This window comes from Nesoenas mayeri, assembly GCF_963082525.1.
Source record: "Nesoenas mayeri genome assembly, chromosome: 7".
Taxonomy (NCBI): Eukaryota; Metazoa; Chordata; class Aves; order Columbiformes; family Columbidae; genus Nesoenas; species Nesoenas mayeri.
In genome coordinates this window covers 23,658,650-23,671,960 of record NC_137551.1, presented here as the reverse complement: position 1 = coordinate 23,671,960, position 13,311 = coordinate 23,658,650, and the positions used below count along the sequence as shown (strand labels likewise).

At 37.3% G+C, this 13,311-nt stretch overlaps 1 protein-coding gene across 1 annotated transcript in view; it reads left to right on the top strand.

Moving 5' to 3' along the window:
* Positions 1 to 9,298, top strand: part of BLNK (B cell linker) — a 98,052-nt gene extending 88,754 nt beyond the window's left edge. Inside the window, 8 exon segments of the mRNA XM_080347390.1 lie at positions 32 to 63; positions 1,366 to 1,397; positions 1,399 to 1,432; positions 3,086 to 3,165; positions 6,472 to 6,555; positions 7,553 to 7,708; positions 8,673 to 8,861; positions 9,192 to 9,298. Coding sequence (XP_080203516.1) covers positions 32 to 63; positions 1,366 to 1,397; positions 1,399 to 1,432; positions 3,086 to 3,165; positions 6,472 to 6,555; positions 7,553 to 7,708; positions 8,673 to 8,792 — 538 coding nt within the window. The 3' untranslated portion in view covers positions 8,793 to 8,861; positions 9,192 to 9,298.
* Positions 9,299 to 13,311: the final 4,013 nt, after the last annotated feature.

Here is a 13,311-nt window from a genome sequence, read left to right as displayed (position 1 = left end):
TCTTTCTGTAATCTCTTCATATTTATTTCAGGCCTTTGCTCCAAAAGTCCTCAATTCTGCCAAGTAAGTATAATTCAGATTTTGAATGTAAATGGGATTAATTTATAATTTCAAATTAATCTTTGAGTTAAGATTATTTCAAGATGCTATGCATATTCATTTGTTTGGAATTAACATTTGTCTCTGTAATGCGTACAAAGAGGAGGTTAAGTATCCAGGGGCTTAGCTCAGCTAGTAAAGTTAAGAGAGTATGTCAGGGTTATTTTATAAATTGATGGAAATTGGGTGCTTTGTTCCCATTTGTGACTACTGGAAATTTCAACCAAAGGCAGTTTGGGTCAGTTCCATTGTAATAAAAGATTCCATCAATCTTCCTTGCCACAGAAGAATTCTAAATATGACATTTCTAGGCTGTTCCAGGCTTCTGTTTAGAAGGCAGACAGATTATTATTGCATCCAGTAATTTATTCTTTTTCTACAGAGGGAAAAAATAGAAGGTATTTTTATAATGGCAAAAACTACAGCTCTTCTGTAATACTTTCAAAGATGTACTTTGTTTCAGTTCACAGCTAAAAACAAATTAGGTAATATGTATATGAACTCTCTTTGCATGGAAGTGTAAACAAGATTAACATTTTTTTAGTTTCTTGTTAGCAGACACTTGTTTGACTTTCCTACAAGCCCTTTTCTGCATCTGTTTCAGTCTGAACATATCTTTCACACTGTAAATGGATGATGGGAATTCCACATAAAAATCTGCATGTTGTGTAGCTTAAACTTAGTCGTTTCTCTCTATTTCCTGGAAATGTTTGCTTGATATACATTACATCTCCTACACTGTGGAAGTATAATAATGGTTCATATTCATGCAATAGACTGATGCTCTTAAGTTTGTCTGGTCCAGTCACACAGCTGATATGCTTCAACTTATAGCATAAATTTTCCTTTATGCCTAAAGTTAGCAATTCTCTGAAGTCATCTGGTGCTAGAAGATGCTGTGATTAGTCAGCTTTCTTTAACAAACTCTTATTCTGTGCCAGGTCCAGTAACAACTTAATCATAGATAGAACTGGGCTCAATCACTAGTGTCACTTTCGTACAACCTGCCATCTCTTCCTTGGCACCATACAAGCCTAGTGCTTTCATCTTCTTCATCAAAAGTACTAATTTCCCATATGGCACAGTATCAAATGCTCTACTGAAGTCCAGAATAAGTACAGTACCATATTCCCTCTTTGTAGAACTCTGCTATTTTATGAAAGAGCTATAACATTTTATCTACTTGGGTAAATTTCAGATTTTTCTCTTGCTAGTTGTACCTTTACCTCCAAATCTTAATGTTCTTTCCTACAAATTCTCTCCTAGGGCCTTGTGTTCTGGGGAGGCAGACAAAAAAGGCCTATAGTTGTTCAGGTCACTTTTTCCACTTTAAGTACAGCAATTACGTTTGCTATTCTTTAATCATATGATACCATCCTGACTTGAATTTTATTTAAAATAATTGTTACCAGCCCTGTAACTTCATCTGCCAGTTTTTTTAAATTTCTGGGATAAAGATTATCTAGACCAAACAGTTCAACTATAGGAAGTTGTTTGAGTTTTGCTTCCTATTTGGTTGTGGCAATTTTCCATTTCTGTACCAGAATGACTATTGGTTTAGTACTTATCTTTAAAATCGATACAATTCTTACTGCAGACAGCCTCATTTCTCTTTCCTTTTTATACAGCTAAGAAATAGTTTTAATTTCCTTTTGTAAAGTCTAATTTAGCCTGACTTCTGGCAATTCTCACTTTATGCATACAAAGTACTTTCCAGCTGTAGCTTTTGCAGCTGGTCAGTCAAAACTTAACAGAAGAAAAAAGTTCTTAATATTTAATAGCTGCCTTTGGGTGATTCTTCATTCATTGGGAGCTTGAACTACTCCTTCCAATGTCTCCTCTGTACTTGGAATGCAGCTTACAGACAGATGCATCTTTACTGCAAAAGAAGTTCTAAACCTGCTTCACACAGGTGTCTTTGAGCTCTCCAGTCCAATTGAATTTTTTATTTCTGAGTCATTGTATGACCTCCTCTATAGCATTTTTATTGCTTTCTGAAACAAAGATCTAAATCAGAATTATGTTAGTTAAGATTTGATAAAGCAGTCTGCAAATATCATGTCCAGGAACATGCAAGTGCTAATACTAGTATTTTTTTCTCTTTTTTTCCCCCAATAAGTAAAAAAAAAAAAAACAGGAAATAAAACCTCCCATAATAATAGAATAAGTAATACTCAACTTTCTACAATCATATTCTCTAGTGTAAATGATACTGATCTGTACCCAGCTCTGATCACAAGTACCTATAGCAGACACTTGTACTTGACCAAGATTGTTTTACCAGAAAACAATTACTCATACTTATTTCCCGTATTTCTATCATATCATTCCTATGCAACACTAATCAACCATTTCCCTTCTTATTTCTTAAACTCTTCAACATCTGTATTTCAGCCCTCATAGCTATTTTCTACTATGCTTTGTTATTGCAACTGTAAATAAGCTTCATAATCTTTACTAGTTCTGCTTCTTTATTTAGCTGCCCAGACTTGTGTATGCACTCATACACAAACCTTTCAGTTGGAGTTAATTAGTGAAAAATTATCTCTGAGCTACACTTGTTTTCCTGACTGCCTCACCTATATGACTACTTCTCATACTGGACTGAGTGCTTTTTGCATTGTGTTTTGGCATTTTCTTTATCTATTGCTACATTGATTCACTTGGATGGTGGTGGGTTTTTTTCTTGCATTTCAAGTCTAGCTCTGGCTATTAACCAAGTTGGTAACCAAACTGTTGTTAACCAAATTGTTATTAACCGATTAACCAAACTGTTTCTCTCTTTATAAGCAAGGCTCCTCTTTTGATCAGGCAAGTGTCCCAGGCACTTACATAGGGACCCATCCATCTGCAGTAATCACTTTCCTGAGTGATACCAAAGGTCAAGTGTTTCCAGATCTTCCAAAGTTCTTTTCACAAATCAATTTCTTATAGCATAATAAACATATTTTGAAAACTTAAATGTATTGTTCTTTCTCTTTTCTAGGACTGCCAGAAGCTGCAAACCGTTCTCTGGGTACTTCCCCTCACAGCAGCATTTCATCTGTTTCAAATACTGCAGACCAGGTATAACATGAGCTACATTAATGTTACAGAAATCTTCTTATCCCTTAAAGTAGTATTTCTGCTTCTATTCCCTTTCTAAATAAAAACATACTCCTTTGTAGGGGTATTCTATGTCTGCTTTTGCAGTTAAGATTTCCTGCAGCACAAATAATCTGAATTTTGGCTTTCATACAAAGGAAAAAAAGCTTAGAACGTATAGCAGAAGAGAGGTTTAACAAACTGTAGAAAAATACGTAAAAGGCATTGTACCAAATCTTTGCAATCTACCAGTCACTTTAAACAAAAAGCTTCTTAGTTTCAGGTCTTCCTGACTCCCCACTTCATAATACTTTGACATCATTTGAAACAAGGAAATCTGTGGTGATGTACTTAAGGCTATAAAGAGTTTTTAATTGCCTACTTTTTTTTCCTAACTTATAGCTGTACATACTGTGTTCTGAAAGAAATGTGCACCAAGCAATGAAGCCATCTGCAGCTATTAGCATTAGCCTGCACTGATGTGATGTGCTAAGAAATGCCAGAAATCTGTAGGAGGAAACAGGGATGCTTTGCTGACTGGCCCAATGCAGCAGGATGCAGAGGGCAGAATCATTTTAATAAACATTGCCCTATTGTGGTTTGGGGTGTCAACAAAGTTTTAAGAACCAATAAGAGTCACTGCAGCCCAGCTCAGAGGATGCTGTGATGCCTCCCCCTAATCTAAGCAAATGCAAAGTTATTCTCATTTCAGTGCTATTCCCCTTAATCTCGTTTTGGATGAAGGGAGACTACAAAATGCAGGAAACTATTCTTATAGCCTAGTAGTCACAAATAAGGTTTAAAAAGTTCTGTTGAGTGCAGAACAAAGGCCCTATTATGCAGAGCAAATAACATTAAATGTTCTAAAGCCTGACGTGACAAAGATAATACAACAGTGAAGATCACAAAGGACTTGAAGTTCTGGAAAAAATGTTAACAGTATGTCATACTGGATATTTATTATAAAAATTGCTTTCAAATAAACAATCCAGCAGACACTAAATAAACAGCTTGTAACAATTACATTTGCAGTTATGTAACAGCCATAGGCAAAATCAGAATTTAATAAAACAACCATTTTGTTTAAAAAAAAAAAAATAAAATTAACTGTTAGTGTCATTTTCCCACCAATTATGTACAGTGGTATCACTTGCTGCAGCATCCTGCACAATGCAGGTGCTCACAGGCATGATTCATGTCCATAAAGTTCATTATTTGTTTGGTTCCCATCCAAACTCTGGCCACAGCTCTCTGCTTCCCGACCATAAGGCACCGATAGTGCTAGAATTCTGTAAGTGGCCAAATACTTTACAGACTTGGCAATTCCTCTCATCCTGTCTTTCTCCAATGAACAGTGTGACTGGAGAAATCCATGGAATAACTTTAGAGGTGAAATTATGTTATGGTTTGAGCCAATCTAAAAATCTAGTGCAGTGCCCCCAAAATGGAGGCTCTGCTCTCTCCTCACTGTCATATCCCCTCCCAGCCACAGCCTTGTCTGGTCCTGCTAAGCCAGCCCATTGAACTGACAGAAAACTAATCTGGCAGTCAAATACAAAACAAGTCAAAAACAAAAAGTTGCATTTTTGGTTCTGCATGATTACCAAAGTGAATTATCTCACCATGGGATCACATGAGCAACAAAATGAGCACAAAGGAAAAGCCAAGACATTCCCTTTTTGGCACCGATGAGCCAGCTAGACCAGCTCAGCCATAACATGCAATTTCTTTAATCTGTTTTGTACAGAGTTAACAAAGCTTGGGCAAAAATGAATTTTGTCACTAATCTTATTACCATGAAGTTAGAGCAAAACTGTTCAAATGACCAGGAAGGTTAATACCCAGAAGTATTCATTAGGAAATGCTCTCAGCACTATTTCTATAGCCTCTCCACTCACTTGAGTTAGCTCTTGCATCAACCTCCTCAGCATGAGCTCACTTTTTATGACTGCTGGTTTTATATCTTGCTAGTTAATCTTCTAGCTATTGAATTCTAATAATTGCATAGGTCTCATGTTGCTTCTAATCCCTCATCTTGTCCTTCCCTTGAGTATCATTTATTTCATACTTCTCTAAAACAGCCCCGTGTTTCCTCTAAACTCCACTCCTGTTCCCAAGTGTACACTCACTCCTGCATCATCTTACTATCCAGTTTTCTACCACTTCTGTTATTCAAATTATCATCTTGTACCACTCACTCCCAACTGCCATCACCTCTTACCATCTTTTTATCTTTGCACTTCCTTTGCTATGAGAGCTTTTATCTTCTAAAACAGAATCCACCTATTTTTAGGATGCCAATCTTTCTACCTTTTATCCCAGGTCTACGCCTATGTCCCCATCCGTGAAGTCCTTTTTCCCATGCTTTCCCCTGGAAGAACAGGTTAAGTTCATTTACTATACAGAACACTGCCAAGCATTTAACAGAATGGAGAGACAAAGGATGATCTTGGTGAAGTGTTCACAGGGGATAAGATACAGAAATGAGGCACCAAAGAGTGGCTTATACTATAAAATATAAGCCACTCTTGTATTCTGTCACAGATGTAATTCTTCACCATAGTAAACACAGGTTTATGCCTTTTAGATAAGAGCAGTGTTCTAAATGTAAGGATATATTCAGACTCAATCCAACAGAAAACCAGAACAGAATCCACATCTCATGTCTCAGGTGAAAGCACTGGGGGCTCAACTGCTGTATTAGTAAAGACATTGTTTTGTAGGACTCCATCCATTTGTCACAACAACAAAAAGATGCACTTATCCAGCCTCCATGATATCCAGATGGAGGCAATCATGACCATCTTCACAAATAGCATTAATTATATGGGAAACCTAATTCCCAAAGCTTAGATGCCTACCAATCTGGACATATCATTGGCTAGCCCACAGCTGAGCAGCATTTCAATTGTTAATAGTCAGTCTATTCCTCAGCATTTCCTGGATACCTTCTTTAAAATCTACTAGAGTAGCTTCCTGCTTTAAAAATACCAAACTATAGTCCAGTTGAACCTGACTATTTTGCTCAGTGTATCTTTCTCTCTTCTGTGATACATTGGCCTGCTATCACACATCTGTTACCACTGTTTTGATACACTAGTTTTAATCTGTCCTACCTCTAGCCAACAAAAACAGTGAGCTCCTGGCAAAGAATCTTCTGAATTCTGCATTTTCTAAAGTGTTCTGCGTTTGAGTTCTTCACAGCTGTCATTATTTAGTAGTAACTCCCCTACCGGCCATATTCTTTATTATTATCATTATTTTACAAGTGAACCTGTATCTCTCTAGGATGCTGGTGTTCATAGTAAAGCATGGTATGCTGCTACCTGTGATAGGAAAACAGCAGAAGATGCATTATACCAATCAAACAAGGTAGGTCACTTTTAAAGAATGTCTATCTCGTGAAAAAACTTCAAATAAAAAAAATCAAAAGAGAACTAGAGATATTCTAAGAACATCCATTGTATTCTAGTCAGAATACTGTGCCATGCAAATAGTGTTAAATATGAAATTATTTTGGTGAAACCGTTTCTGGTTTCCATCCCAGGACAATGTTGCATTAGTGTAACTTAAAGACTGGTGCACTGCAGAGAAAGCTACTGGAGACTAGAGAGCGGAGGAAGATCTGATAGCTCACATGCATCCATTAAAGCACAAGACAGCCCCATGACTTTTAAGAGATCTCCACTACTGTCCAATAGCTTGTGTAAAAACAACTACTATTTAGAATGGCTGATGCTGTTATGCATTTTGAAAGAGCAACACTATGCATTTATTTGGAGAATCGGAGTTCTCTCAGCTATTCAGTGTACAAAAGCTAGTGGTGCAGAAGGGAACAGTAACATCTAGAGTTGCATCCTCAGCACCAGGTACATTTCCACTCTTGCCTACCTGTGCAGAGCAGGACAGAGGGGCAGAGCACTTGGTTTATCACCAGTGTAGACAATCTCTAACTAGTGAGCACTGGGCTGCAATGTCAGTAGCTGTAGGTGCTCATCTTTATCAGAGTGCTTTTTACAGCTCCGGAGAAACAGTGTCTCCACCTCTCACTGCCTTCTTGCCTACCTACTGCTACTGATAGTAACTTCTTTTCCTAATAATCTGTGGACCACAACAGTCTGCTACCACTGTGTGTTTATTTCTTCTTTCTTTCTCTGGTTGAGAGAGAACAGGCAACAGCAAAGGTTCAATGACACCCTTTGTAAGCTACTGTTAGACAGTAGGAATACGGGCTAATTCCCGTCTCCTGCTGTAGAGATTTTCTAATGGGAGAAAAGGGTTTAATGCTAATATAGATGAAAATATTAAGCTACAAATGAAGTCGTTGGGAAAAGTAAGCTGAATACACATAATACTTTTCTCTCTTTAGGATGGGTCATTTCTGATAAGAAAGAGTTCTGGACAGGATTCACAGCAACCATACACACTGGTTGTGTTTTACAACAGAAGAGTATACAATATTCCTATAAGATTTATTGAATCAACAAGACAATATGCACTGGGCAGAGAAAAAAATGGCGAAGAGGTAAGATAATGTGGGGACTCTAATCTTGTAAAATCAGAGAGGAAGAACAATCATGTTGGGGAGGTGGGAAAACAAACCTCTATCAAAAATGAGATTGATAGTACTTTTAATCCTATTTTCAGAAAATATTAATTCCAGCTCTAGAGTGTAAGAATCACTGGTTGACTATCATACCATACAGATAATTACTCTGACAGCAAAACAGAAACTTGAATACCAAATACCAATACCAAATACCAAACTTGAATACCAAATGCCAGTAAGAACCGTTTATTAGCACTGTAGAGAGTAGACTTTTCAGGGATGTGAAAATAGGCTTCCCTTAGCAGAATCATTTGCCTCCCAGGCAACAGTTTTGAGGTTAAATAAATAATAGCCTGGAGCTCATCTGGCCTTCAACAAAGGGCCAAAAATGACCTCAGGAGAAAAAGAGAAAGATGGCCCCAAATATGTATTTGGCCAAAGACCAAAAGGAAAAACAACGGACCTAGCAGATTCTGGATATTAATTTACAGTGACAAACATTAAAATTGCATGACTAAAACTCTTCTTTCTGGCCATCTGTACCATATGACTCCTGGAAATCACCTTCCCTCTGTGGTGGCTGAACCACAGATGATGCCACAGTCTGCAGCCTGGTATTTATTAATGTAAACTGAAAGCAGTGTCAGTTTAATATGCCATGTAACAACCTCTGTGGTTCAGTTTGTGCGAGTGGCAATCACAAATGGAAAGGAGCATGAGACGAGACAGCTAGTGGCCATAGTATTTTCTGTTGTCCAAATTTAATCTGTTTATGACCAGAATCAACTAAGAGCAGGACCAGTGTTCTTACTAAAAGGCAGAGCATCCCACTTGGTAAGAGTCACAGCTCCACTCTTTTGGAGAACCAAAGAGAAAAACGTGTCAATATTAGAGCATTAAAGGAAGCCAGGAATAATTAACCTTTGTTTCCTCTATCTAGCGCTTCAACAGTGTTGCTGAAATAGTAGAGAATCATCAGTGCACCTCCCTGGTTCTAATTGACAGCCAAAACAACACAAAAGACTCGACAAAACTGAAGCACATTGTAAGAGTTTCTTAATCAAACTGACCTGCTAAAATGAAGACTTTTTGAATAATTTCTTCCAACATCCTAAAACATGTGGATCAGGTATGAAAAGAAGAAAATCCAAAATTATGGGAAATACTCTTCAAGGGCACCTACTGAGTAGTAAGAGGTGCAGTTTATAAAGTTCAACCCCAAGTCACTTCTAGAAAAAAAGCACCTGTATTTAACACAAGAAGCCAAAACAGATATACTCTCACATGTGATTTCCATCAGTGACAATACGGGTATTCAAAGTCACATGAAGAACAGCTGCGTACCACAGCCTGGTCCTTTGACTGCTATTTAAAGATAGATTTCCTGTAGGACATTTTCACTGTAAAAACAAGAATGCCCACAGTAATCTACTCTTTCAATTTGTTACATTTACCACAGATCACTGCTTTCAGCAATTTCTTTGTAAAGTGCACGGCCCCAGAAGTTAGAGCAACTCAACGTAACCTACTACTGTGTACAAGCTGAAAACAGGACGGTACTTCATGTGATCAGCAGCAAAAAAGTTGTCAATGTTTTAGATTAATGGACATGTGTTGTCCTTTTCCTCTGCTTTACTCTGTTTCATTAATATTTTTGTTTGTATTTTCAAATGTGCAAATAAAACTATTGTAAAGTCAATAGTGTATGGAGGCATTGCTGGATCACATTTCTTAGCATCCTTCTAGCAAGAAAGCATCACCTCACCATCATTGATGTTTTAATGTATATACTTCCACATGCTCATTCACAACTTCTGTTGTAACAAAATCCATCACTTTTTACAGTTTTAGCATATATAGTTGGCTTAATAGTGCTCAGATATTTTGTCTTCAACTTGCCTACTGATGGTGACCCAACCACATTGCTTCATTGCTAAACCAACTACCCACTCAATTCTTGCGAAATAACCGCTTACATACACAAAAAAACCCCACCTTTTTTCAAGCCTGTTCTATCACAGTGGTTTACTTATTGTATCATTGCAAACAAAGTAATTTCCACAAAGTTAAAGTGCTAAAAAAATTAAATTAATGAATGTATAAATTGCACCGATTAAAAACTTTTAGGAACAGTTTTTAATTAATTGTAGAGGCGTTTGATTTCACGGGCCCTCAAAACTCACCCATTTTAAAGGTATTTTCCAAAACTGACACTCTGTACACACCTGCTTTGTTCTTTTTGTTCCAGATTAGGCAGCGTTCTCTAGGATCATCTGCAAGGCATTTAAGGAAAGATTGAGCCGTAACTTGTGAAGTCTCAGCAAGTCACTTAGAGCTATGTTGTAGCTGTATTCTGCATCTACTTCCTTGTAGTTTGGATCAATTACTTCTATGGGTAATGCACCCATCTTTTAGAAAGAACTGCTTAATAATATGACAAAAACATTCAGGACAGCTACTTACCTGGCCATGTCTCAGTTTCTTTTCTCTACAACAGGTACTACTTACTTCAGATGTAAAGCAAATGAGACACTGGCAAGTAAGAAACAATGTATACAGGCTTTACCTCAGCCTGCCTATGACAGACTGTTCACAGTACTACATAAATGCTATGTTTAGTGTATTACTCAGTTGGTATTCATTAGTATTATACTACACTTAATGTTTGAAACATTATGCCAATACTAAGATTGCCAAGTCAAGGCCTCAAAATGATCAAAAGTTAATCATCTCCGCAAGCTTAAATTACTCCTCCTATATGTCTACTCAGATATTATTTATTTACATGAAACACCACTTCAGAAAAGTTATTATTCCAAGCAATACTCACAATGGAAAATACTCCATGAAAAAGCAGCCACTCAATACTAAACTTTCTTTGCATTCATGTAGTCCTTGCCTTATTCACTCATGTACTGCACAGTATTTAAACTTTGTTCCTAACAAAACTGTTTCTTGTTAATGTCTACATGTTGCTCCTCACAAGTTTGTAGGTTCTTCAGATATTGCTTTCTGAGTTAACTGGGCCGGGGCGGGGGAAGAAGCATGAAAAAGTGAAATTCAAGTGTATGAATACAGTTCCACACCAAAGTTAGTATTTTTTTTAAAGTAATTAGCAATAGTGAGCCCTTTCCACACTCAAAGCACTGCTGCTCCTGCCCCTCAGCCCTAAGTGCTCAGCACTACATGTAACTTTGTGGCTGATCTACAAATAACAAGTATGCTGTAGATAAATGGTCAACTACTTTCATTCTCAAACCCTCTCTTTTTCACCCATGTTCTACATCACAACAGTGGAACCTTACAGTTTCAACAACCAAATGAGGCAAGGATTTGATAGGCAACACCACCTTCAACAAAATAATCCATTCATCCCAGGGTGAGAACATCCTGGGCACAAAATAAGGGTTGGATGGGGAAACAAATCTACCTATTTTTGAGCACCTATTTTACTATACTTACAATTTTATAAAGGAAGAATGGAAGCAGACTAGTTTCTCTGTTTTCCATACCCAAGCTATATCTTTTACATCCTGGGCAGTCTAGACATAGTTTGAAATATGATTTTAGCTGGGGAAGAGGAAGTTTTGAGCAAGTTTCAGGTACAGGATTGAACCGTGCAAAAATAAACATTCAGGATGGAGCATGCTATGTTAAAAATCCTGATGCTATAGATTCAGCAGCCAGTACAGAATCTAATAAATGGTAACGTAGTGCAATCCTATACTTGAAACTTCATCTTACAGCTGCTGCAGTGCCAGCAGCTGTAGCTGCCACTAGTTAATGCCGCCAGGTGTTGCCACCAAGTACCAGGTATCTCAAGTCTGACCTCCAACAGATACAGCAACACACCTCTCCCTCCATATTTCTTTGATACTGTTAGCTAATTTCTCTTCCATATCGTTATCATTAACTGAATAGCTGGGGGAGGAAGGGGAATAAAATTCTAAAAAGACCTAAAACTAGAACCAAAAAGTTGGCTTAAAACTGAAGTAATTTTTTTTCTCTGAGAGCTCAGGGCCAAGTATCATATTTGCTAACATACAAAGGAGCAGAAGTGTTGTCTACCTACCTGATAGAAAAAGAAGAGTGCAGTGAGTGCTGCACATCATTCCTGACAATGTTATTTTCCATGAAAGGAGTAAGAACTTGGTTTCTCTAAAGTCCAAGTGTTCAGACAAGCAAGTTACAAAACTACATTCCTCCTTCAATCTAAACCACCAGCAGCAGGCTGAGATTCTTAGGAAGTAGTGAAAAAAAAAGGTCTCACATCACAACAGGCCTGGAACAAATACTGAACACAAGTTTTTTTGTTAAAACATTGGAATTACTGAGGAAGAGAAACCATGACTTACTGATGGATACAGATCTGGCAAAGAATATACAATGGACTAGATGCCAGGCCTCTTTAAGGCCGCTTTACACAAACACGAGTACTGTAAAAATACTTGTTCACCCTGCACTTACACCTATTTTGATAAGTCCCAAAATACTATAATCAAGTTAAGGTTTTCTTGTCTTGCTATATGCACGTTGTGACAAACTATCTTAAAATGTTATGGTTGCCAAGTCAAGCACTCAAAATCATTACACTCTTCAAATTAGGTTACTTGTGCAACCTTGATTTGTCAAATCTAATATATCCATTACAATACAAGCATTAAATATATGATCATTGACTATTTTTCCATATGGGTTTATATATTTCACTAGGTTGACATGATACTTCAAGGTTAAATCATAGCTGTATAATAGAAGACTGGTTTGTAGGATATTTCTGAGATACCTTTCCCATTTACTGAAGATGCTGAGAAATGTGCAAACATTGCAGGAGTCAGCCAATAAAAAGTAGCCTCGTATTGTTAGAGCAGCTGAACATTTAATTGAAGAACTATATATTATCCCTGCACCTTCTACTGCACCATCCACTGCAATGCTGGTCAGACTGCTTAAGCCAAACTTTCTCCTTGTGATCATGAATTGTGATCTTAATTTCACTGAAGTCTCACTGAAGATTGTTTGAAATCTGATCTCCAGAACTGCCAAACTCTTAAGACCTCAAACAAAGCATTATGGCAAAGCTCATAAGAAAAAAGCAATTATATATTCAGAACAGTACTTGAACAATGTGCACTAAATAATACAAGGACATAATTAAGGGTGGGGAAACAAAATATTAAATCACTGCTCAAGACGGAGCAACAATTCTCTGCACTGAATGAGATGGATGTCCATGGACAAAGTGACACAGGACAATCAACTAAGATGGTATCAAGCAACCTTATTTCAACATTTCCTAGCTTTACAATGTTCTTTTTCACAGTACTGTTTAAGGTTACCCAATTCATAGGAAAACAGGCTGGAGGGAAAAAAATCCCATGACAGCTGTCACTCTCATGATTCATCAATATAGAGAAAAACCTCCTAACTCCATATATAGCAGAACTTACACCTCAGTACTAAGTAACTGTTAACAAAAATTGGTCATCCTTGAGTGAAGTTGTACCAAGTAGGTTTTAGCAACAAACCTTGTCAGAGATATTTCTGCCACAGAATGCAATGGCCATGTCCAGAATTCA